The sequence below is a fragment of the Neophocaena asiaeorientalis genome, unplaced genomic scaffold, assembly GCF_003031525.2.
Source record: "Neophocaena asiaeorientalis asiaeorientalis breed wild unplaced genomic scaffold, Neophocaena_asiaeorientalis_V1.1 scaffold147, whole genome shotgun sequence".
In the NCBI taxonomy this organism is placed as follows: Eukaryota; Metazoa; Chordata; class Mammalia; order Artiodactyla; family Phocoenidae; genus Neophocaena; species Neophocaena asiaeorientalis.
In genome coordinates, this window is record NW_020173758.1 from 4,718,312 (window position 1) to 4,743,583 (window position 25,272).

General features: G+C 35.3%; 1 protein-coding gene across 2 annotated transcripts in view; it reads left to right on the forward strand.

The window, feature by feature from the left end:
* SNX7 (sorting nexin 7) overlaps positions 1–25,272 on the forward strand; it is a 100,241-nt gene that overhangs the window by 68,127 nt on the left and 6,842 nt on the right. The window contains exon 8 of one of the 2 annotated variants that reach the window (XM_024751301.1): positions 9,351–9,503. The exons of the other annotated variant lie outside the window; for it this stretch is intronic. Within the exon in view, the coding sequence (XP_024607069.1) occupies positions 9,351–9,503 (153 nt within the window). The remainder of the gene's footprint in view (positions 1–9,350; positions 9,504–25,272) is intronic. 2 annotated transcript variants of the gene reach the window in all.

Sequence of the window (25,272 nt, forward strand, 5' to 3'; positions counted from 1 at the left end):
ATCCCAATTTAAGAAACACACATTAAGTCATTCTGTACTGGTCTCATCATGAAACTATCAGAATTAGGAGGACTTTCTGATTTAAGTAAAGATGTACCTCTATGACATCAGTGTGCCAAAAATTGAGTGAGAAAAGAAGGAAAATATTTCACATAGGGGTGCTGTGTCTAGCGTGGTACTCTTGGCACATAGTACGTGCTCAACAAATAGTTCTTGAAGGAACTAATATGTTTTCTAAAAACTGATCTCTGGTGAATAAGAAAAACTAAAGGCATAAGAGAATGTTTGGAAGTATAGGGGGTCTTCTTAAGTTGCTGGACAGGTTTTTTTGGTTACTAGGAAGTATATTTTAAGGAACTTTCAGAATCAGTGTGGGAAGCTCCATCTGCATTGTTTGTCTTAGGGTTTTATCATTCCATAAATTAGCAAGATACTAGTATTTCTTGTATTAGAGTGGAATAATTTATTGACGTAATGTGGTAACCTAGTTCCTCAAAATGGAGGTAATTTCTGGACTTCTTGGCCTTGCCCATCTGATTTGGAGAAGGGTCTGATTGGAATGGCCTTACATAGACTTTTTGGCATGGCCACATTGTCCATTCAGCCACCAATACTCTCAGGCATATTGGAGCATTTGGGGAGCTTTCTGAGCTATTAATGTCTCTTTGTTTCCCCTATGGCTGTTCCTTTTATATGCATGTCCTCAGTAAGTATTCCCTAACATAGTAGAAGTGAGTGAGCTGGCAGATTCAGTCAGGACATTTCCGAGACCCTAACAATTGTCCTTCCATAATCACTCTGGAGTGCCACTCTAACCCTAACATGTATTAAATGCTTAAGTCTCAGGCACTTTGCTAACATGTTGTTCAAAAACAATCCTGTGAAGTAGGTACTTTCTTTTTCCTCATTCTACAGATGAGGAAACGGCAGCCTATCACAGAACTGAATTTAGTTAGCTAAGGTCAGCACGGTCAGGACTATCACCCATGGACTTCAGAGCGCAGGCTCTAGATCACTGTCCTATAAATGTGTGTGATTATGAAATTTTTAAAATTCATGGATAAAAGAGAGGAGGAGCCAAATACAATACTTATTAATACCGTAAGGCAACTGAGAAAGATGCAGTGAGGATATTTATTAGATATAAAATACATTTCCTTTTCTGGGGAAATTTTTGAATCTAGATATTCTGGATTTCTTAAAATTTACTTTGGGAGGTACTTCCTTTTTTTTATGCAAAAAGAACAAGCTCATTGATAGACTCTAAGGTAGTTGGTAAGGTGGCATGGAATGCCCAATGCAGTGTGGACCTGAAACCCCTACTATGTTGTAAGCTCCCAGCAACAGGGACCTTCCCTCTCGTATTCACCCCTGTGCTCTTGGTCATGTTCCTGGGCTAATGCCTGGGACACAGTAAGCACTTAAAGATTTGTTGAATGAATGTTTACTTTTATTCTCAATTTATTTGTTCTTTCATCTTATTGAAGGTAATAAGAAACTGTATTTTGGAGGAGAATAGAGGTTTAAGGAGCACAAATAAATCAAATTAAAGTGGGGGGGCAGGAAATATTTTTTTTAAAAATCAACTTAGATTGAGTTTGCCAAATAATTCAAGAGAAGAAAAGCATAATTGAGAGCTGGTGGAAGGACGTTGAAAGTACACTGTTACACGGACCCACATTCATCATGTGCAAAGTCTACTTTGTAAGACTTGGACCAGCTAGACGGGGGGGAAGAAAGCTACCTCTAAGAGTTATGGAGAAAGTTAAATGAGACGCCACGTGTGACATGCAGCTCAGGACCTGATCATAGTAGGGACTTAGCATTGCTGGTGAGCAGGCAGATGTTAAGAATGTACAACATACATGCACAAACACAGCTCCTTTTCCTAACTCTATCCCTCAACATAGCTTCGAGACACCTATTGTAAATTCCTCTTTTTCTTACTATCAGACCATTCTTGATAACATTAGAGACAAAGAAAGCAAAGATAATCAGAAGGCTATCCAGCAAGAATGTAAAGGAAATCGGGCTGTTTGTCATCTCCTCCTTAGTAGTAAAGGTGATTTCACTCATCTGACTGGCTAGATAGTTACCCATATCTTGTGCCATCCCTCCAAAAGTTAATTGCTGTCTTTCATAGTCCTTGCCAAATCTAAAGCTATTCTAAAGTAATTCCTAAATACCTGCACTTCTCTGCCAGAAAGTCCAGATAAGCTCTCAGACTCCATTTGCAGGAGGACATAGTATAGCCAAGCAAATCCAGTGGAATAATTCTTGTCTCTATTAGTAAATATAAAAGTTCTTGCCTCTGTATTGAAAATATATTGAGAGAAATAGCATCAAAAGATCAACCTTAAATCTTAAGAGCAAAAGGCCTACCTAATCATCTTTAAGCACACTTTAATCTCTAAGAAAAGCCCAATTATTTTTTAATGTTTAGTATTAGATCAAATATACGTACTCTAGATACATTGTATTTACCTCTTAAATAGTTGATGAGTATACAGGTAATCCCATTTTTGTCTCCAAACTTTTATTTATTATAAAATATTTTTGGAGATGTATATTTGTGGAGTATGTTCTTTTTAAAAATATTTTTCATATTTTATTCGCTACCCTATTTTATTTGCTACCCTAACTTTGTGATTATACAGTTCACATCTGTAATATTTTATTTATAAATAAATAGATGTTTCTGATATAATTTCCAAGACAACATTTTGTCACAAAGGAAAAAACTTGTCTTTATTATGGGATTCTAAAATGTTCTATCACTTATATCTTTTTTATTGTTAATAAAATACGAATTTTCTGTGAAAAAAATTTTTATATTTTAGATAATCATTTGCTTACAGAAAGGTAATAAATAAACTGTATTTGCATGGGTTTATCTAACTTTTCTATAAAAATCCATCTATTTCTGATGGTTGTACTTATGGGAAAATATGTTCTTACAAATTTAAATGTATAAAAGTCATAGAAAATTAAAATCTATAAAAGGCCTATTTTAATAAAAACTATTAAAATGTTATAGGGTTTCTGGATTGGTTTCACTTTCTAAAGTCAGCTTTGAGGGAATAAGGAGGAAAACCTCCAAGGTGGTTAAATGGGTTTGAGGGATTCAGTGCACCTGTGGTTGTCTTAGCAGACATGTGCTTCAAAAACTGAGTAACTGTTAAAAATAGTGTAATGGTCTATAATCGTAGAAATGGTCCACAGGGCTATTTCATTAGAATGTAGGCTTTATTTCCTAGCAGTAATGAATGATCTGTGTGGATTCATCCAAATTATTTTACCCACTTTCCCACATGACCTGTGACAAACATTCATAATATGATATAACCAGGGTTCAGAGCTATAACTGATGTGGACAGAACGAGTATGTCAGTTCTTGGCCCTTTAGCCGTCAGACCATTCTCTAGATAACCTTGAACTGAATCAAAGAAACAAAACAAGCTCAATCTAACAAGTAAAGGAAGGGGCACCCTTCAGCTGAATCTAGGGTACATCCAAGTTGATGGGATATGACATGAACCTCATGCATCTTTTATTCTTTGATCTGACACCCACCTCCTAGACTGTACTTTTCATGGATGAGAAATAATGAAGCATAGTAATTAAATATTACTTTAACATTTAATATGTTGATGTTAATGGTGGACTATTTTTAGCATGATCATATTTTTCTCTTTTTTTCATTGTTATTTCCTTTATTTTTTTCCTCCATGACTCTGTTCCTTCTCAGGGATAAGTTCCTTCTCAGGGATAAGTCCTTTTTTTTTTTTCACTTTGTAAGAATTATAGTAAGAATTTTTAGTGAAACATGTCACAGGGTTGACCTCCAAAAGTTGTTTGATGTATACCTCACCCTGCAAGACTATTACTGTTGCCTTTAGGCCTTCATTTCCTATCTCACCCTACCCCACCTGTTCTTCCAGTGAATGCTATCCAGTTAAAAATATCAGATAATCTTATCTTTTCTTCCAGTGCCCACCCATACTTAGTCAGTTGCCAGCCCCTACTGATTCTGTGTCTTAGGATCTCCTCCTCTCTGTATCCCCTGTATCAGGAATCTCATTGTTACTGCTGCTTTCCTGGTCCTGGTTTGAAAAATCCAAACACCCCCCAGGGAAATCCCTTTAGTACCTGGCAGCTGCCTCTCTTTCCTCTTTTGCTATTCCCCTACTCACACTCTAGGTACCAACCTTGACAGACCACCTGCGATTTTTAGAAACTTCAAAGTAAACATGCTTCTAGGACTGTACACCCTATTTGCTTCACATGAACTGCATTTCACATTTTCTGTATCCAGTTGTTGTTTTTTTTTTTATTTCTCCCCTTAGGCATGAGTCCTTGAGGGCAAGGACTGTGTTTTCACCCTTCATCTTAGTTCCTAACAGAGACTAGATAGATGCTGAGTGAATGCTGCAGGATGAGTGAGTGGGAATGAACCAAATCTTCATCATTTTTATTGCTGTCTCCATAGTCCCAGTGCAGGTTAATTGGTTTCTTTTCTTCCCCTCCTCCTCCCCCCTTTCTCTTTTAAGCATCCTTGCATATCTCTGACTCAGGAATCTATCTGAAGTATACTTCAGTCCTGGTCAAAAACTTTCGGTAGCTTACCTTTTCCTACAGAATCCATTTCATGCTCAATAGCATTTACACCCTCTAGTGGTCAATCTTCAATCAGCCTGTCCAGCTGCATTTCCCATGTTTCTCCTTGCCCACCTCCAGCTTCCAAACTATCTCTTATCCATTGTTTTGTCACACTCTATAGCATAACATCCCTGTGGTTTTATTTATGCCATACCCTCATCCAGATGTCTTCTTCCCCACTCACTGCCTAGCAAATTAACACTTGGAATGTCCCCTACCAAAGTTGGAATTAATCCTCCATGCTGTATCTTTCTATGTACTACTTTAATTTTTTCCCTCCATTTATGATATATATCACATTCTGCTTTGTATTATAGCCTTTGGTTTTTGTTTTATTTTTGCATATCTGCATTTTAAAAGATAACAAACTCCTTAAGGTAAGAGCTGAATCAGTTTAACCTTGAAAGCCACACGCAAGCTAGCTTGGGGCTATTCACTCACTATGGAAAGAGCATGTATTTTCACTTGAATCTCCATGATGCCACAAAAAGCTGTGTGATCTCTTTTATTTCTTTCTCCCAGTTTCCCAGCTTGTAAAAGGAAGATAATATTACCAAATTTGCAATATTATTATGCAGATTAAATGAAATAATATATGTAAAGTATATAGCTTAATACAGTGGCCCATGGCAGAAATACAATAAGTGGTCATTATTATTGCTGCTTTTCCTGGTGCTATAGTAGGTACTCGCTATTGAAGAAGGATATTTTTTTGTTTGCCTGAGCTCTTAGTATTAATGGTTTTCACTTAATTGTATGGCTCATTTCTAGCTGAATATAACTGAAGCTAGAGATTACCCATTAGCCTTGCAGTTAAATCTAAATCTTTATTTTTCACTATATTATAATCTTTTATTACTTATTCTGATATTACAACATTTTCCTGGCAAAAAGGATTGCTTCCTTCTTCAGTTTTTCCACCAACAGAGGGCCAAGTCGTTTCCAGTATTTGTGAAATGAATGATTCAAGCTTTAATCCTTTTAAACTCAGTCTTTTCTATGCTGCTTTCCGGTAGAAACTATAATTCCCTACTTTTAGAGTTATTGAAACCTGCTCTGTGGTTAGAGGGGTGCTGAAGCACTAGACGGGCTTCTTTGGCCCGCCAGGTGCCTAACACGTTACTCTCCCACTTCGGTGAAATTTTGTTCAGTGTTTATGTTGAGAGCCTGGATTGCACCATCTAAATGCACAGTTCCTTGTACCAAAGAACTTGCTAAAAGTGCAGTCAACTAAGGGAAGGGAAATCTAATAATATGCCTTTGTAAATTGGTAGGAAGGATAATAGTCCAGATCATTCCTACTTTGAATTAAGTGTTTTGTGCTTATTGTCAATTAGAGTTTCTTCAAGTCAAAATTAGGGGAAGATGATTCAGTGTGAGGAAATACCTAATGTCTCTTTTTTCCTTTTCTAACTAAAATAATGATGGAATCATCAAAGAAATAAAAAGTGGTCAGTATATATATATATATATATATATATATATATAGCCTCCAAAAAAATGACAGGAATTGATCACGTATATTTAGAACATATGTATCCTCTTCTACACTGGTGAGAATAAATCAAGAAATAGCACTAGAAATTAAGACCTAGACCCTGGCAAAGAAATGGTATATTCCCAGAGACCAAAATACTGGAAGAGGAGAGGGAATCCATTTCCATTTCACCAACTGATGATGATGGTGGTAATGGTGGTGGTACTGGTGGTAATGGTGGTAATGATGATAGTAATAGATACAGTTTAGTAGAAAAAATGTCAGGCACTGTGCACATCAATGAATGCGTTCATTATCTCAGGCAACTTTTAATAAAAATCCCTTCGAGATAGGTAGTGTCATTTTTATATTCATTTTACAGATGAAGAAACTAGGGCTTCAAAAAGTACTCTTACCCAGTGTCACACAGCTTGTGAAAGACAGACGTGGGGTCTGCGATCAGTCTAACCTATCATTAGTCATCTTAATCCCAGTGCCATGCTGATCAGGCTACAAAGCTTCTTTCTGTAGGTGGGAGTGAAGTCAGAGAACAGGACAGGACTTCTTTAGGAATGCAGTAGCTCTGGGCCAGAGCAGAAGCACCAACCAGCCTGACTACCACTAACAAGGGCTTTTAGAAGAGGGAGTTGCGGATTGAAAAGGGGAAGACTGTTTAAATCCCTTACGGCAGTAACACCATTTTAAGCTCCATCAGGAGGGGAAGGAAGATAGAATATATGATTTAGATACTGTGTTTCCTAAAGCCACTTTCAGTAAAGAACTTTGCCAGTAATCCCACTCCACTCCAGTGCATGGCACTTCTAGACTGCAAAACCTAAGCAGAGGAGAAAAACAGTGCAGTTACAGTTGGTGTAGGTACCTCTTCATCCTAGCTATAAAAAAAGACACTTTTCTAATCATCTCCATCTGGCTGTGAAAATGGCAAGATTCCATCCAACAGCCCAGAGGAGTGAGGTTTTGTAACCGGCCCCTGAGCTTTCTCCGGATCCTGTTTGAGTTTGGCCTGTCAGTAAAATTTTACCTTAGCTTATTCTCCAGCATCCACAGTCCACCATGAGAAATCCCATTAACATCCTTTTAGACAAATTCTCTGTGATTAAGCAAAATAATTACCCCCAAAGAGTCATACATACCCATAAAGTAATAAATGGCCTCACTGAGATAGTTTACAAACAAAATAAGAAAGTGAAAAAAACACATTTTCCCGCCACACACAAAACATGAAAACCAACCTTACTACTGAAATAGATCTCCCATAGGTAATAAAAGATTTATATAATACCAAATGTCTTTTCTTAGGGAAACAAAAGCAAATATGGCTGCAATGAAATAAAGTCAGCAGTGAAATTTCACAGCAAAATATTGACAAATGAATAAAAAGAATATTTCAAACAAGCATTGGAAGTAAAATAACATTTTTTTGATTCTAAGACATACATTTTCACGTTTTAGCATGTCTGTAATGGGGACCTTCTTAAATGATAGCCTCTTTCAAATACTCGGAGCCAAGGAATAGTGGTAACGTATAATATGCCCCTTTTAAAACACGGGAGAGGTGGTGTCATTTCTGCTTGAATCTCTCTGGCTTTGGGTCTCACTCAATAAAACCTAAGATCCTTACCATGGACTGCATGGCTCAGTAAGATCTGGTCACCCACTGCTTCTCTGACCTCATCTCCTAAGAGCTTCCCTCTATTTTAACTCTGCCACCTGCTACAGCCATGCTGGTCTCCTTATTCTTCTTGGACCATCCAGGCATGCTTCCACCTCTAGGCCATTGTCCTGTTTCTTCCTCAGCCAGGAATGCTTTTCTGATTGAGAACCCCATGGTTCACTCTCACATCAACTTCAGATATTTATTCAAATGACAGTTTCTTATTTAGGCTTTCCCCAGCCATCTTATCTAAAATTGCATCATTCTTATACTCCCTCTCTACCTTTCTGCTTCATTTTTCTTTTTGACACTTATTATCAAATGATAGTTCATATTTCATTTATCTTGCTTATGGTTTGTCTCTCCCCAGTTGAATATCAGCTCCGGTAAAAACAAGGATTTTTGTCTATTGTCTTCACTGTTGAATCTCCAAGTCCTAGAATAATGCCTGGTATGGGGAAGGAACTTAATAAATAAATGTATGCTGACTATATGAATAAATATATGTGTATAAAATATACATAAATATATAAAAATTTATATAAATGTGCTAAATATAAAGCAATAAATTGATGGGTTCCATGCTCAAAGGTTGGTGGGTAAGTTGAGGAGGAGGTATGACTGTCACACTCAGCCTGTCTAATGGAGTGTGGACTAGGTGTCAGGTGTCTTGTGATATAAACCTGCCTCTGTTACCAGCTGAGTGGAATGTGACAAGTTAATCCCCTGGGCCTCCAGGTTGGACTACATAATCTATACGGATGTTATAACATGTCAGTTAACTGAGCTTTCTGCTAAAAACAGCTGAAAAATGAGGAGTAGGAAGGGGAAGCTGAACATGTGAAACCATATCTTTTTCTTTTATAAGCAGATATTCATTTTTAATTTTTATTTATTTATTTATTTTTGGCTGTGTTGGGTCTTCGTTTCTGTGCGAGGGCTTTCTCCAGTTGCGGCAAGCGGGGGCCACTCTTCATCGCGGTGCGCGGGCCGCTCATTATCATGGCCTCTCTTGTTGCGGAGCACAGGCTCCAGACGTGCAGGCTCAGTAGTTGTGGCTCATGGGCCTAGTTGCTTCGCGGCATGTGGGATCTTCCCAGACCAGGGCTCAAACCCGTGTCCCCTGCATCGGCAGGCAGACTCTCAACCACTGCGCCACCAGGGAAGCCCCCAACCATATCTTTTAACATAAATATTTCATCACAATCAGTGGTAATTAGAGAGTTATTGCAAAAAAATTTTGGAATAACTTGTAGTCCAATTTCCTTTGCTTTATAAATAGTGTAACTGAAGCCCAAGATTAGAGAGATTTAGGTAAAGTCAAGTGCTAATTGGTGGCAGACCTTAGAACTCTACTTGACATCTCTGAATCCAGTGTTCTCTTTACTTTAACTAGTTAGTATACAGGGTAAATACTGGTGACTTTTCAAAAAAAGTATTTTTCTTAAACTGTTTTTTATAATATTCAGCTTAGACTTTAAGAATTCACTTAGTGGCAGGAATACATAGATCAGTTGATCTCTTTGTGATCTAATTCAGCTTACGGAAGAGATTGGAAAACTGGAAGATAAAGTGGAGTGCGCTAATAATGCCTTGAAAGCAGATTGGGAAAGATGGAAACAAAACATGCAAAATGATATCAAGTCAGCATTTACAGATATGGCTGAGGAGAATATCCACTCTTATGAACAGGTAATTAGTGATATGTGGTATTGCTTCATTTTTAAAATGTTATCCTCTCTTACTTTCTATATGTCTTGTGTTGAAAGAGTCTGTTCAGGAACCAAGTGTCACATTCAGAAGCCTCTTCGGTGGCTCAGTGCCAGTGGAGTTGCCAGTTAATATAGTAACACTGAACCCACCCACTGACACAAATGTGTATATGTGGAGGGAGGGTGATAAGTTTTCCTTCCTACACAGCATGCCCAAGTACCTAATTTGAGCTGAGCTTGATGTGAGAAAGAATTATGCTACCATTTTATTGTGTCTGTTTTCCCCTCAGTTTCTTGTTTTGGAAGGATTTGAATTCTTCAAAAGCACTTGATCATGCTTCCTAATGATTCTCCTATCTTATTTCCTTTTCCTCTCTTTTTCTTGTATTAAAAAGGGTTTGCAAAATGAGGAAAGGACCAAAGGTTTGAAAATTAGTTCAGGGCTTATACGTTATGTCCCTGCCACCCCTACCATGCCTTCTGTAGCTATTCAAAAAAATCAAAAAAGGAGCATTAGTTCAGTTTAGTTTTAGTTCAGTTGTTTTTTGTTTGTTTGTTAATTCAGGAAAGAGCCTCGTCAACATTTTTCTTTTCAAATGATTACCTTTTTTGAACAACTAACAATTCCGCAAAGCAGTTATTATTTTAAATGAATTTTATGCTATCACTTTCTTCATCTAGCATATTCTGAGAGTTTTATAGTTTTAATTCTTACATTGAGGTATCTGACCCATTTTGAGTTAATTTTTTTTTAATATAGTATGAGGTAGGGGTACAACTTCATTCTTTTTCTTTTTCTTTTCTTTTTTTTAATATTTACTTATTTATTTTGGCTGTGCTGGGTCTTGGTTGTGGCATGCGGACACAGTTGCAAGCATACACGCGGAATCTAGTTCCCCGACCAGGGGTCGATGACGGGGCCCCTGCACTGAGAGTGCGGAGTCTTACCCACTGGACCACCAGGGAAGTTCCCATTCATCTAGCGTATTCTGAACATACTTTTCCTGGAAGGTATATTTTAAACATACATCTTTAACCTTATCTCTGACTGAGTTAATGACGATACAAAATTGATACATTAAGAGAATTATTTTATCCTTTGTAGTCTATACTGCTTGCTAGTTTAAAGGTACTTTGAACTAAAATATTTTATATTTTGCAAGATTATCTAACTGATACTGATATTTTCATTCAACAAGAATTACTTGAGCCCCTACTACCACCAGACACTGTGCTGGGCCCTGGAGAGACCACAGTATGCAGGACAAACACGGTCCCTTTCTCATGTAGTTACAGTCAATAAGAGAAACAGACAATTAAAATAAAACGTTATGATAATAAAGTATAATAAGTTCCAGGATAGAAAGACATTGCAGGGAAAGAGGAGGATTCCTCAGAGGATGTGTTTAAGCTGAGACCTTAATGAATGATGAATGAGAGGTAGCCAGATAAAGATGTGAGTAAGAGAGTTCCAGGCAGAGAAAAGACGAGAAGTGAGAGAGTACATGTTCAAATTACTGAGGTTCTCTTTGAAGGATGGTGGAGTGGAGGTGATGTTGAGTTCAAAAAGGAAGCTTGTAGAGGAGGAAAAATTTTCCTCAATCCTCTTAGGTTTCCTGGCTGGGTCTGAAAATGAAACTGACAAAGATAAATTAACAGGAAAAATGTATATATGTTGATTTAATGTAAGTTCTTTGTGGTACAGGAGCCTTCATGAGCAAATCTAGACCAGAAGAAACAGATCTGAGTATTTCTACGCTAAGTTTGATGAAGAGTGGGCTGTCATGTAGAAATAGGGTAGGTTAAGGAGTAAGAGTTAAGTGAAATAAACTGGAGGGAATTTAGCAAGTCCTTTTTGTTAGGAGTCTTCTCAGTGTCCCTTTGTCTTTGGAGGTAAAGATGCTTCTTTTTTCCTCTGGTTTTAAGGAGGCCACCTCTTGTATGAGGGTTTTATGACCTGCTTCGTGAGATAAGGGTTGGAAGAAGGTCAAAGTGACCTTTCTGCTTCTGCCATATTCTCAAACTCATTCATCTTAATATGCCAACATGTCATATTTTACATTAGTATGTCCTGAACGCTATTAGGCTGAAGAGGGCCTTATAAGCTTTGTCTTTTATTTTTCATTCTAAGGGAAATGGGGAATGCCATTGAAGACTTTTCAGCAGGGAAGAGGCAATATCTATTGCACTTGCCTTTTAGAAAGATCACACTGGCTATATGGGTCAGAGTGGAACAAAACTAAACATGTTGAGCCTAGTTAGAAAACGTAGCAACAAAGACAGAGATGTGAACTGACATAGAGGTCTCATGGCAGTGGGCTAGAGATTAGTGGACAGATTCAAGTGATTTTCTTTTTAGCAGGTGGGATTGGAAAGATCATTTTCTACCTCTCCTATTTTTTTATTCTACATTAACAACCTTAACTAAATTCAAGTCTCTAAAAGGAATTTCTCGTAAATCTCAGATTTTGAAATGATTTAAAATATTTCTGTTGGATAAAGCGCATTTATCAACATAGGCTTTTTTTACCACTTAACTCTTTAAATCCACAGAAATAACTTTATCTCTCCTTTACAATAGAACCTGTCCACACTGACCTTATAGTAGTGTTATGACAATTAAGCGAAATAATTTTTAAGAAAATGCCTTGAAAATTAAGATATACAATATACTATAAGTGATTGTGATTATAAAACATAAGTATATTAAGTTATAAAAGTCATGTGACAAATGCACCTACTATGTTTTCCTTTCAATGATAAAGTCTGCAAAACTTTTCTAAGTTTGCTTTTTTATTTTTTTAAGAGAAAATGTTCATGGCAATTCCATTGAACTCCAAATGAAATGTTTGAGTTTTGACTGTACCTGTCACATAAATACATATTTTTGTCACACTCATAGGTTGCACTCAGTTTATACAAAATACAGTTTTATTAGAAATAGTTAAATTAGCATCACTGTGCCATATTGCCATATTGCAAACTTTGTTCTTCACAGCAGTTTATATCAGTATGTTTTTCACCCTTTCCTCCAAATGAATTATATTTCTACATGTTGCTAAAATTATATCAAGTGTACTGCATCTTAGATGTATATATTTGGAGGAATCTCTGGTTTTCTTTATTATAACTTCACAAGATCCCTACAGCTCCAGTTATTTATTGTTTTTTTTCCTAAGTGAATAACTCTTAACTGATTTGAGACATCAGTCCAAGCATAATCAGGAAATTGGGGCCCTTATATAATCACGGCTTCCTAACTAACACACAAACTGTGTGGCCTGAAACAGCAACAGTCTGCTGACTGTTAACTTCAGAATATCTCAGATATACAAGGAAGTGAAATATTGCAGAATCTTTCCAGTCCCTTTTTAATTTAATCATATTATTATGGAAATACTTCTGTTTTCATCAACATTTGTAAAAATAAATCACCAAAGGGGTTTGTTCCTAGTGTGATAGAAGAAATGGGGTATAAACATTTGCCTTTGGACTTTTATGAAGTAAAATGGTCACAGTTTGTTTACAACTTAAAATTTAAATATTAAAATGAAAGAGGAAAATCAGTTTGTAAATATGAGATATAGGTCTGTATCAGAAACCAATTATTGTCATATTGAAATATTATACTTAGATGTGTGAATTTACTTGGAGACAGTTGACACCGAATATAAAACAGGTATCTCCAAATAAACTCTGAGTAGGTGAAATGAAGCTATTCCCAATTTTGTTCTATATGACCAATAACTGCGGATAAATTTGAGTCTTTATAAAAACAAGAATAATGAAACAATAAAACAAAAATCCAGTTGAACATAGGTGAATAATTTCAAAGTATCTTGGTATCCAGATAACCAAAGAAAATTATTTCTTGCTAAAATGTGAAGGGATGCTGAAACCATAAAATATGACATGCTGGATAAAGTACGTGGACATTTTCTAATTGTTCTTTAGTAGGTACAAAAGAGTGTAAGTTTCAATTGTTGATGATACTGATGCTGATGATTATGATGATGGTGAAGAGATTTGAAAGGAAGTAATCCTTGGTAGGTATTATAAACTGAAAGAATATACCCTTTGAAAGTTTAATTTTAATATCATAATCATGGAAAGATCACATAATGTTAATTTTTGACAAGTAAAACTGTTTGTAGTTAAGTGAATATAATACTTGAAGTTATAACATTTGTTTCTTTGCACAGTTTATTTTAGAATTATCAGTTAATGTATGGAAGTCGTTTCAGAGCCTCATTTTCTGGTTTGAAAATTAGTACATGCACATGAAAAACAAAAAAATGACAAGAGCTAAGTACACAAATGTATAAAGAGGAAATAAAGAATGCCCATAACCTTATCTCCTAGAGAAGGCTATACTTAAATGCAATTATAGAAAAATAATTTGCTATATGCAGATAAAAATATTTTAAAATTTCTGCATGGTTCTTTTCGAATGTGTCAACATAAAAACATATGTTACTTGTTTGTGTCATGATGATTATAGTGGATATGTATTATTTTGAGTTCTGTATTTTTTATTTGTTTAAACACTTCTCTATATAACGACATAATCTTCTAGTACATTATGTTAACATACCTTTATTAGTGAAGAGAACTACTAATAATTAAGCAGTTTTGTAAATTTTTTGCTCTCATAAATAATACTATTAAAAATAATTATGAACACTAGACTTAAAATCTTTTTTGATAAGAATTTCAAGAAATAACCAGGTTAGAGGTCGCTTCATTTCAAATACTATCAGTCTTATTTAAGAATGTCAATTGCCTCATGTAAAATCATTCATTTAAGATTCAATTAACGTCAAAACCCTATGCTAAGCAACATTCAAATTCAAAATTAAATCTTGCCCTTAGGGAAGAATAATAAGTATATGTATTTTTCACTTGATTTATACAGCTTTACAATGTATTACTTTTTTTAATGGAAGAATATTTAAATTAGTTTTTTTTTCCTTGAATGGTAATGAGCTGGCTTAATAGAAGGGTTCTATCATTACTGAATAATAAAAATATATGTATCTACATGGACATCTAGGAAGCAGAAAAGCAATTATAGTATAGGACGTTTTCTCTAAGATAAATGAAGAAAAAATCATTGCAAGCCTTCACCATCAAGCCAAATCAATAGTACAACTAATGCTTTCCTAAATTCCAAGTCCAGCTATATATGGACCATTTAAAAAGTAGAGAAAATTTAAAAAATAAGTATCATAGCAGTTCTTCTACAAAGTAAGTAATAGATAAGCATTGAATGTCCTAGAAGTTCTTCAAGTATAGTTGTTCTTATTTAGAAATGTATTCCTTATTACATTGGGGAATGGTAAAATAAACTCTAGCAAAAGAGTTGCTTGTTTTAAATTAAGTGGTGCACTACATGCTTTGGAACATTTAAAAAATTTTTGTGAATATTTAAAACACCCTGGTCCCAGTAAAGATAGCTCCCAAGCATTGTGACTTTAAGAGGTTAATCTATATTGGTAATGATTATAAAACTGCCAGCTAAGCAAGATTTTGATGAGTAGCATTTAGATTTCTGTCTGAAATTTCATTCTTTTTTAAAAAGTTGGGACTCAGATAAATTATGAACTTTCTGTTCATCTACATGAATTAAAAGGAACAGTTAGAGGGAAGAGCTTCTCTAGATCTAATTCCATCCAACAAAGAGGAACGGTTATGTAACATGACCGAAACTTGGGGAGAAAGTACCATTTTCAAAATCTGGGAGGTCAAAGGAAAGCAAAGGAAGGAAACCCTGGCCATTTTCAGTCATATTGCGTAGAATTTAGTAAAGTGATTTGAAAAAATTACAGAAAAGTATAATTTCAACATCGGAGACTCAAAAAGAGAATATGACATAAGAGGAATGAACAATTCTAAAAAGTAATAAAAGGAGTGAAGCAGTTAAAGAATCAGATACGATTACATCTGTGGACCATGAAATATGAAAGACAAAGATGTAAAGAGAGAGATACAGTCAGAGATGAATACAGAGAAACAGTATCAGGAAGGGCACATTTCAGGAAGAAGTGAGGTTTTGGAAAAAAATGGAATGACTTCCAAATAGTACCAAAGTCAAATGGAAGTAGGTGTGAGGAGCCTCTTTTGGAAGCAAGAAAATTAGGAATTAATAAACTCTAATAAAATTAGTAAAGTGAATCTCTAATGGAAACCATGTTATGGAAACTGAGAAAACAGAACTACTTCATTTCTATTTCACTCCTGTTCTCTCCATCAAGGAGAATGAAAATGTAAGTTGCAAGATTTAGGCAAATACAAATAAAAGGTAACTAAAATTCAGTATATTTGAAGAGATAATAAAACATTAGCTATCCATTGCCACAAAAAGAGAAGGCTAGCGTGTTCTTTTTACAATGACCCTTGCAAAGCCTTTCCTTTATCTGCCCAAAAGCGGTGCTTACAAAGCCCTAGATGAAGCCTTTAATTTTAAACTGATTTACGCAGAGAAAGATCGACAGACTCTGCTCACCCAGGAGAAATGCAGGCTACTTTTCTTTCCTAGGTGAATACTCAGATTAGCTCCAGAGAAGGTTTTGGGAAATACTGAAACAATGACACCTGTTTCCAAAATAGTTAACCTCTGTAATTTCTACGCACCATACACAATCACCTTATACTGCTCAACTCTTAGTAACAGCCTTTCTTGTAAAGAGAAGGATGGAAGTGAGTAAGGATTTAACCAGCTGTAGTTGTTTAGTATCATTTTGGTCCTAAGGAATGACCTGTAGTTTTTGAGTTTTCCTTTTAAATATTGGGAGAGAGGCATAAAAGTTGGTCTATGTTGAACCATTTCAATTATATTTTTATATTGACAGTCTCTTAGGATGAAACAGAGTAAACAGATACTTTCTTTAAGGTTAATGTGTCTCAACTCCCTTTCCAAATCATAAGAATAAAGAATTTAGCTAGAGCTTGAATAATTCAAAGTTATCTAGGACAGGGATTTTTGAATCCATATCAGGGTACTTTTCTTTTTACATGCCTCATAACATTTACTAAAGCTGGTACCTGACCTAATCCCTAGGACCGAGGAAGACAGATCTGATGGTGCTAAAACAGCTCTTCAGAAAATAGCAGTCTATCTTTGGAACTATTTGAAGAATGTTTCAGGACTACATTATATACCCTAGGGGATTCAGTAGATTTCCATTAATGGGTAGGATAGATTTCCTGGAAAGTAAACACACCACCAGCTTGAGAGGCTAAGATGCTTAGATATTTACTCAACCTGACCATTTTTATGCCAGCTAAATTTTCCAATTCATTACGTTCTTGTGGCCACATTATTTACTTTTTTACTCAATGGGAGGCACTCATTAGAAGCCTGAATGTCTGGATTAGCAAATTCAGGCAGCATTACACTACTCTTCTATGCACCATCCAATTCATTTAGGGATGGTCATCTTCATCAAAAGAAAAACACCAAGTTTTCATCTTAATGCTGTTAAATGACAATCCATTGAATACTTAGGAGTTTTTCCCTTTGTATTTTGAGTAAAGAGACCAACACTATTGATTGTTTAATGATTAATCTTGTCCTCTTTACCATTTATCCTATGGAGATCATTTTTGGGGGGAGCAATCAATTCCTATTTCAAATAGAATCTAAAGGTACATGGTAATAGTGACTAGAACAATGGAAACAGATGGAATAACCTTGTGTCATCCTAAGGCTAAAACCTTTTATTCTCACTGTCTGATAAGAAACTTCACCATCGATTATGGAAACAAGCTCATCAATAAAACACTTGCTTGGATTGCTCATGGGAGGCTATTATGGTCCTCTATAGCTATCACAGAGGCTGCAGAGCTGCCTTCTCAGTTTGATAGATTGTACCAGGAATCCTGGATGAGTGAAGAGGTGAGAATTATAAATTGAGCTGAGGGAACTCTACATTAAAGACATTTTATAAATTTTTTAAATCAACTATTACAAATGGCAGAGGAAGTCCCAGGGCATAGTTCTTCGGGTCTCTAATTGTATATTTAAGGATATACTTGATCACACAATCACTTGCTTCTATTGATTTTACTTTGGCTGTCATTGGATATGACAACTTCATAGCCAAGTGTCTTCCTTTTAGGTTATACTGTTTCATTTTATGGAGAAGTTTGGCAATGCATCTTAGCACATTAAAGTTTCTAAGAAACTCCCTAAGAAAAACATCTGTTCACCTTTGTTTAAGATCTCAGATTTATTTGTTCACTGAAGTCATTTATGAAATTAATGTCTGAAATAGTCTCTAGAAAATACTTAGGAAACTGGTAAAAATGTTCATTAGAGCTTTTATTGTAAAACCATCTGAAGAAGTTTAGGTAAATATGAGCTCTTGACAGTAAATTTCAGTTCCACTTGGCTTAAAACACTGTTCTGTTGCAGCCAACTGACCTTTTAAACTTACACCTCAGTAATTTGATACAGCTTTTCAGTGATACAAATGAATGCTCCTCTGTCATAGCAGATAAGGTTAATTGTTATCCTCTACATTGATGACAAGGTCATATTCCAAGTAGTAAATCTACTTCTAACTACTTCTACCACCACCCACCACAAGGAATCCTTATACTCAAGCCAAAATTACTTTGCAATAAGATTATCTTCAGCATGTAGAATGATAGTATACTTTTCAGACATTAAGTCATTTAATTTACTGGGTCTTTATCTTGGTGACCACACTGAAATTTTCTTTTTTCAGAACTTAACTTTCATAAGAGGCATATTGAGGTCTTTTTATATTAGAAGACACTTTTGACTTAAAAAAAATTAGAACAAAATAATGATCTCCATTATTTAGTAGCTATTCAAAATACTGAATTCAGACTTGATGATGCATTTTGATAGTAATATTAGCAAACTAAGATGTAGTCAGAATAAGGTTATCATGGTGATAGTGGTCTAAGAAATGCATCTTCATTCAAGGAATTGGAAAAGAAGAAAGGTATTTGGAGGGCAGTCATGGAAGGAGTACATGTTTTATTGTTGCTTCAGAAAACATATCTAGCACCAACTTTTGGAAATTGTATAATTTGAATTCACAGAAGGAATTATTTCCTATGTATTAAAATTCTCTAAATTACATTAAATTGCAATGCAAAGAAATAAGTTCTCTGCCACTGGGAGTTTTTAAGCAATTGTTGAATAATGTACATCAGAAATTCTGTCTGTACTAGAATTTCTCAATGCATTTTATAGGAAATTAGTTTTTGTAATGTTAATGGGTGTTAATCGTGAAAGAAAAGATAGGTTCTGTAGTCAGATAAGTTTGAGTTAAAGTTAAACAGGCGTTTTTACTAAAGTTCTCAGAGTCTTTTATGTGCTTATATGGTTTATGAATCTGAAGATGTAATTTCTTTGACTAGGTCAGCATTTCTTCTTATAGGATTAGCCTGTCATGGAACACAATTTAGGAAACTTCAGGTAATTATGTTGATCTCTAAAGTGATGCTACTTAAACTGTGGACTAATGTCCAATTCATAAATTGTTAATTACAGATTTATAACATGATAGATTCAGAAACTAAACGTAATCAGTTGAAATCTTCTATAGCAATTAGACATTGTCATGGCATCCAAGTGGGTGATTATTAGACTTTTGTTGAATAAGGTATAGGCCAATTCGAGTATTATCCAGCTTTTGTGGTGATTTCTTGTGGCATGAAGTGCAAAGTAGTGAGCTCAGTAGGTTCACTTAATGGTCCTCAGCAGATTGAAAGAAAAAGACTTATTCATCATCGCAGATAGTTTGAGAAGCGCTGCTCTAAAGTTCCTTCTGTTTTCTAAAAGTCTGTTCATCTCTTACACTTAACATAGGTAGTGTCTTTTCTCATTTAAACATTTATAATCTGATTAATATTCAAGTATTATAATGTATATAAAGCACAGTTAATTATAGAATTCAGTTTAAATGCACCAGGGTCTGACTTTTATTTACTTCTAAGGAAATCTTAAAAATCGAGTGTTTATCATTTTTAGAATTCTAAAGTATTATGTAATTAACTATTTTGTTGTTTTATTAAGTGATGATTTCTGTTCTGAATTGCATATTCCAAAGCCATAGCTATAGCTCATGTTTCCACATAACTGTGTACATCTTTTATTATAGTTCATGTAATTTTAAAGCTTTTGTTGTTTTGCAGGTTTCTGCTTTCTTAAAAACTTGTATTAAAAACATTTTCACCAGTCTCATTCTGTGAGATAGTTATTTCTCAATTATCTGTACAAGCGAATTTGAGCTTAGATGTAAAAGGGACAGTTATGCCATAGCATAGACAGTCTGTGCCTCTTCCCACCCTTTGGATTGGATAACTTTTTCTGTAGTTAAGTTTATCAAATACTTGAATAGGCGATTATATATGATAATGAAATAATTTCTAAAATTATCTAGATTCTGAATCAAGAATTTTCTTATTGTTCTTCATAAATGGCAGACTATATACTATGGACCAATATATAGTTCCTGCAAAGAAAAGGAAGAAATGATTTAAAACACACATGCACACACTGCATGATATAACATCTTGAAAACAGAAGGTGGGTTTACTAATGAAAAAAATTAAAATTGGATATCAGAGTGCCTGCCACTAATTGTAAAATCTTCATCATATCTTCTCTATACCCAGTTTTCTAATCTGTCAAAAAGTGGTACCGGGCTTCCCTGGTGGTGCAGTGGTTGAGAGTCCGCCTGCCAATGCAGGGGACACGGGTTCGTGCCCCGGTCCGGGAAGCTCCCACATGCCGCAGAGCGGCTGAGCCTGTGAGCCTGCCCGTCCGGAGCCTGTGCTCCGCAGCGGGAGAGGCCACAACAGTGAGAGGTCCGCGTACAGCAAAAAAAAAAAAAAAAAAAAAAAAGTGGTACTGAGGCCCAAAAGGGGAGAGGCCCGCGGACAAAAAAAAAAAAAAAAAAAAAAAAAAAGTGGTACTGATGGTCCTCCTCTTCCTCCACGCCCTATCCACACACATCCCTCACAGGTCTTTAGGAGAATAAAATTAGAAGACATGTGTGAAATGCTTTAAAATAATGTAGTTAAACATCATAGCTGTGCCTTGATAGTTTTCCAGTAATCCGAAAGTAAATGTGCTCTTTTTTATAGTTTGTTGTATTTCCATGTTTGATAAGCAAACACAGATAAGCTTGGTGTTTGAAGTGTCTGGGGTACTAAACTGGACAAACTTCATGTAATTGGTTTGTTATTGCTAAAAAACAATGATGATATGGTATAGAAAAGTATGAGTTGAAAAGATATGAAAATTTGGCTCTCATTTTCTTTCTATAAAGATTTCCAATGTATTAGATCTTTTGGAGCCCCAATTTTTCCACATGTAACAATGACAGAAGTGGAGTTATTCGTATCTAAGGCTTTTTCTATCTTTAGCAGATCTTGAGTTAGAGATCTACAGAATACTACAAAATTAGTTTTTAAATGGACCACAAGATGGCGTTTGTAGCTAATGAGTTTTTTGTGTTAACTCTGTTGCAGTCATTGAAGTATTTGCAGTATTTATAAATCCAAACTTATTACTTATGTTCTTGAGAGATATGTAAAAGTAATTTTAGAAAAAAATATGCAAGTCTTATTATTTTGAAGTTATTGACATTTCTCAAATTATAAGTTGGCAGGTTATTCTGAATTTAGACGTTTTCAAAAATGAAATTTAATGAATAATTTTGAGCCATTGCAAAATAATAGAAGTTGCTTTCCATTTGTAACATAATCTCTGATTTCTTTCTGGATTGATTACATTTCAGAAAAATGTTTAAATATGCAGCTCCTGAAAGTTTTCATTACTGTTTGGATCTTAGGTTTAGATGATAAAAAAAAAACAATTACTAAAATGTTACACACTCCATTGCCCTCATTTTAGGCATAGCCTACAATTTTTATAATGTAATTTATTTTGCAGTGATATTGGCCTAGTATGGAGATGTTTACATATTTGAGCTTCAGTGTTTCCTCAAATGTAGGTGATGTCGTCTGTGCCCAAGATCATTTGAGACAGCATTAAAGTATGTAAAGGACACTCAGTCATATTTCTCAGTTTTAGTTTATTAAGAGAGATGCAATTATTATGGCACTGTATAAAAGATACTTATAGATTAGTAGGAAAACTAGAAGCACAACAACTTTGACTTAATATGGAAATTTCTGGTTTAAAAAGGGGTACATGGTAAGGTTTGGCTTTTATTACATTTTACAATAATAGATATCATTGTTATTGTTTTAGGCAAATATATGGTTATTATACTTTATTAGCAGATATATAGATAATATTTTATTAATTTGACTTATGTGATAATTTGGATGAGACTAGGTTTTCTATTAGCTGTTCCGTGAACAGTGTGGTAGCATTACCTATGGAGATATCAGACTTTATGTTGGCATTACCATCTGGTGGCTAAGAGCATGGGCTTTGGACAGGCATAACTTGTGACTTTTAAGCTCAGAGACCTTGAAGACTTCGTTATTTCAGTGGACCTCAGCATCCTTATCTATAAAGTGCTAAAAATAATAGTATATACATCAGCTTTATTTGGTATTAAGATATATGTGTACACTTATGTATGTATGTATATAATGGAATAAAGAAAGATGAAAGTCTTAGAAGCAAAATTTAATATTCCCAGTAAGTCACTAAAAGTAAATCATTTTGAAGCTTTTATACTCATAAATACCTTTCCAGGAGTCTCAACTAGTTTATCCCTTAAATCACTATTTATTTTACTTGAGCCTGAAATAGCCAATATAGAAAATATGTTTGAAAGCTGCTGGATAGATAAGTAAATAAATAAGTAAAATATATGTTAAGTTCTTAATGCAGTGCCTAGCACATAGTAAGGTTTTGATAAATGTAAACTATTAGTAGTAATAGTAGCAGTGGTAGTAATTGAAAATATTTCTCATGTATTTCTGAATCTTACCTTTGGAAATTATTTATAGTGACAATTACCTTATAAATATCAAATACAGAGGGGAGAGGTAAAATGTTATGTTTGATGCCTTTCCACACTGTGTCAAGCCAAATAGAACAAGGCATATTTACAAATTGTATGTGATCTCATTTGCCAACTTTTTTTTTCATTTTTTAAATTTTTATTTAAGTATAGTTGATTTACAATGTTGTGTTAGTGTCAGGTGTACAGCAAAGTGATTCAGTTATACATACATATATTTTTTTTTTCAGATTCTTTTCCCTTATAGGCCGTTACAAAATTTTGAGTCTAGTTCCCTGTACTATGCAGTAGGTCCTTGCTGGTTATCTATTTTATATATGGTAATGTGTGTATGTTATTCCCAAACTCCTAATTTATCCAACCCCCCAACCGCTTTCCCCTTTGGTAACCATAAGTTGGTCTTCTATGTCTGTGGGTCTATTTCTGTTTTGTATATAAGTTTATTTGTATCTTTTTTTTTAAGATTGCATATATAAGGGATATCATATGATATTTGTCTTTGTCTGGCTTATTTCACTTAGTATGATAGTCTCTAGGTCCATCCATGTTGCTGCATATGGCATTATTTCATTCTTTTTTATGGCTAATATTCCATTGTGTATATATACTACATTTTCTTTATCTGTTCATCTGTCAGTGGACATTTAGGTTGCTTCCATGTCTTAGCTCTTGTAAATAGTGCTGCAGTGAACATTAGGGTGCATGTATCTTTTTGAATTATGGCTTCCTTCAAATATATGCCCAGGAGTGGGATTGCAGGATCATATGGTAGCTCTATTTTTAGTTTTTTAAGGAACCTCCATACTCTTCTCCATAGTGGCTACACCAATTTACATTCCCACCAACAGTGTAAGAGGGTTCCCTTTTCTCCACACCCTCTCCAGCATTTATTATTTGTAGACTTTTTTGATGACGGCCATTCTGACCAGTGTGAGGTGATACCTCACTGTAGTTTTGATTTGCATTTCTCTAATTATAATTAGTGATAATGAGCATCTTTTCATGTGCCTTTTGGCCATCTGTATGTCTTCTTTAGAGAAATATCTATTTAGATCTTCGGTCTGCCCCTGTTTTGATTGGTTGTTTGTTTTGTTGATATCGAGCTGTATGAGCTCTTTGTATATTTTGGAGATGATTCCCTTGTCGGTTGCATCATTTGCAAATATTTTCTCCCATTCTGTAGGTTGTCTTTTCGTTTTGTTTATGGTTTCCTTTGCTGTGCAAAAGCTTTTAAGTTAATAATTAGGTTGCGTTTGTCTATTTTTGTATTGGCCACTTCAGGTTCTAGGATGAAAGTTAATGGACACACATGGTCCAACCCCATTCTATGAATGGGTGAATAGGCCCAGAGAAATGAAAAGATTTGCCTGAAGTCAGACTGTGGAACAGAACCTCTTCATATCCCACCATCTTGAGAAAATATTGATTCTTAAATGTGGAAGTTTTCATTGGAAGCTATATCTACAGAAACACCATTTTTGTTATCATTCATTCTTTAGAACACTTGATCACATCTGCGTGTGTGATCACTACCTACTTATGAGAACTAAAGACACATTTACCTTTTCTAATGGCAAAATGTCATCACTACTTTACTGGGGTAGCAAGAGATTTACTTTCAAGAAGAGTTTTGGAATTAAAACTTATTTTCTAAATATTCTGTCTGTGTATTTGAGAAGTATTTAAGAATGTGTTTTGGGACAAAAGGGCTTTTGTTTACCTGTCAGGCCTGTTTGCCCTAGTTCTGGCTCAGTTTTCTAACGGTACAGCCTCTTTCCCTGTCCTGCCCTTTATACAGAAGCTATAGTTTTTGGTCTTTGTCTAAAAACTGGAGCCACCTGGAAAAAAGTGTGCACTGCATTCTCAGTTAATGAGGATTTGTGATCAGCTTGCTTTCTGGTCACCCAACATCCTGCCAATAAATATGTTCAACATATTTATGGACTTACTTTTACTGCAGTGGAAGTGTGGGGCACTAGAAAAAAGTGCTGGACTCAGTGGATCACAGTTCCCTTAACTATAAGATGCAGTTACTTGAGTTTGTCGAAGTATTGTTGTATCAAATAAAATAATGTGTATGGAAAATCATGACACATTATTCAACTAGAAGTGGAATAGTTGTTGATTCTCTTATGACAATATGAGAATCTAAAACTAGAATGAGCTGGTGGGTATGACTGAAGGTCAGGCCACCCGTGACACTGGGTACTTTTTTTTTTTTTTAATTTTCTGTACGCGGGCCTCTCACTGTTGTGGCCTCTCCCGTTGCGGAGCACAGGCTCCGGACGCGCAGGCTCAGCGGCCGTGGCTCACGGGCCCAGCCGCTCCGCGGCATGTGGGATCTTCCCGGACCGGGGCACGAACCCGCGTCCCCTGCATCTGCAGGCGGACTCTCAACCACTGCGCCACCAGGGAAGCCCGACACTGGATACTTTTGATTGTTACTCTAATTTTGATATTAGTTTGCTTTACTAATTATAATGATTTAAAAGTGGGAAAAAAGTCAATTTCTTGATAGAAAACAGTGAGAAGCCAAATAACAGAAATACATTTTTTTCAAATAATTGTTTTAACATCTTTTTCTTCTTTTTTTTAAATAAATTTATTTATTTTATTTATTTATTTTTGGCTGTGTTGGGTCTTCATTGCTGCACACGGGCTTTCTCTAGTTGCAGTGAGCCGGGGCTACTCTTTGTTGCGGTGTGTGGGCTTCTCATTGCGGTGGCTTCTCTTGTTGCAGAGCACAGGCTCTAGGCACTCGGG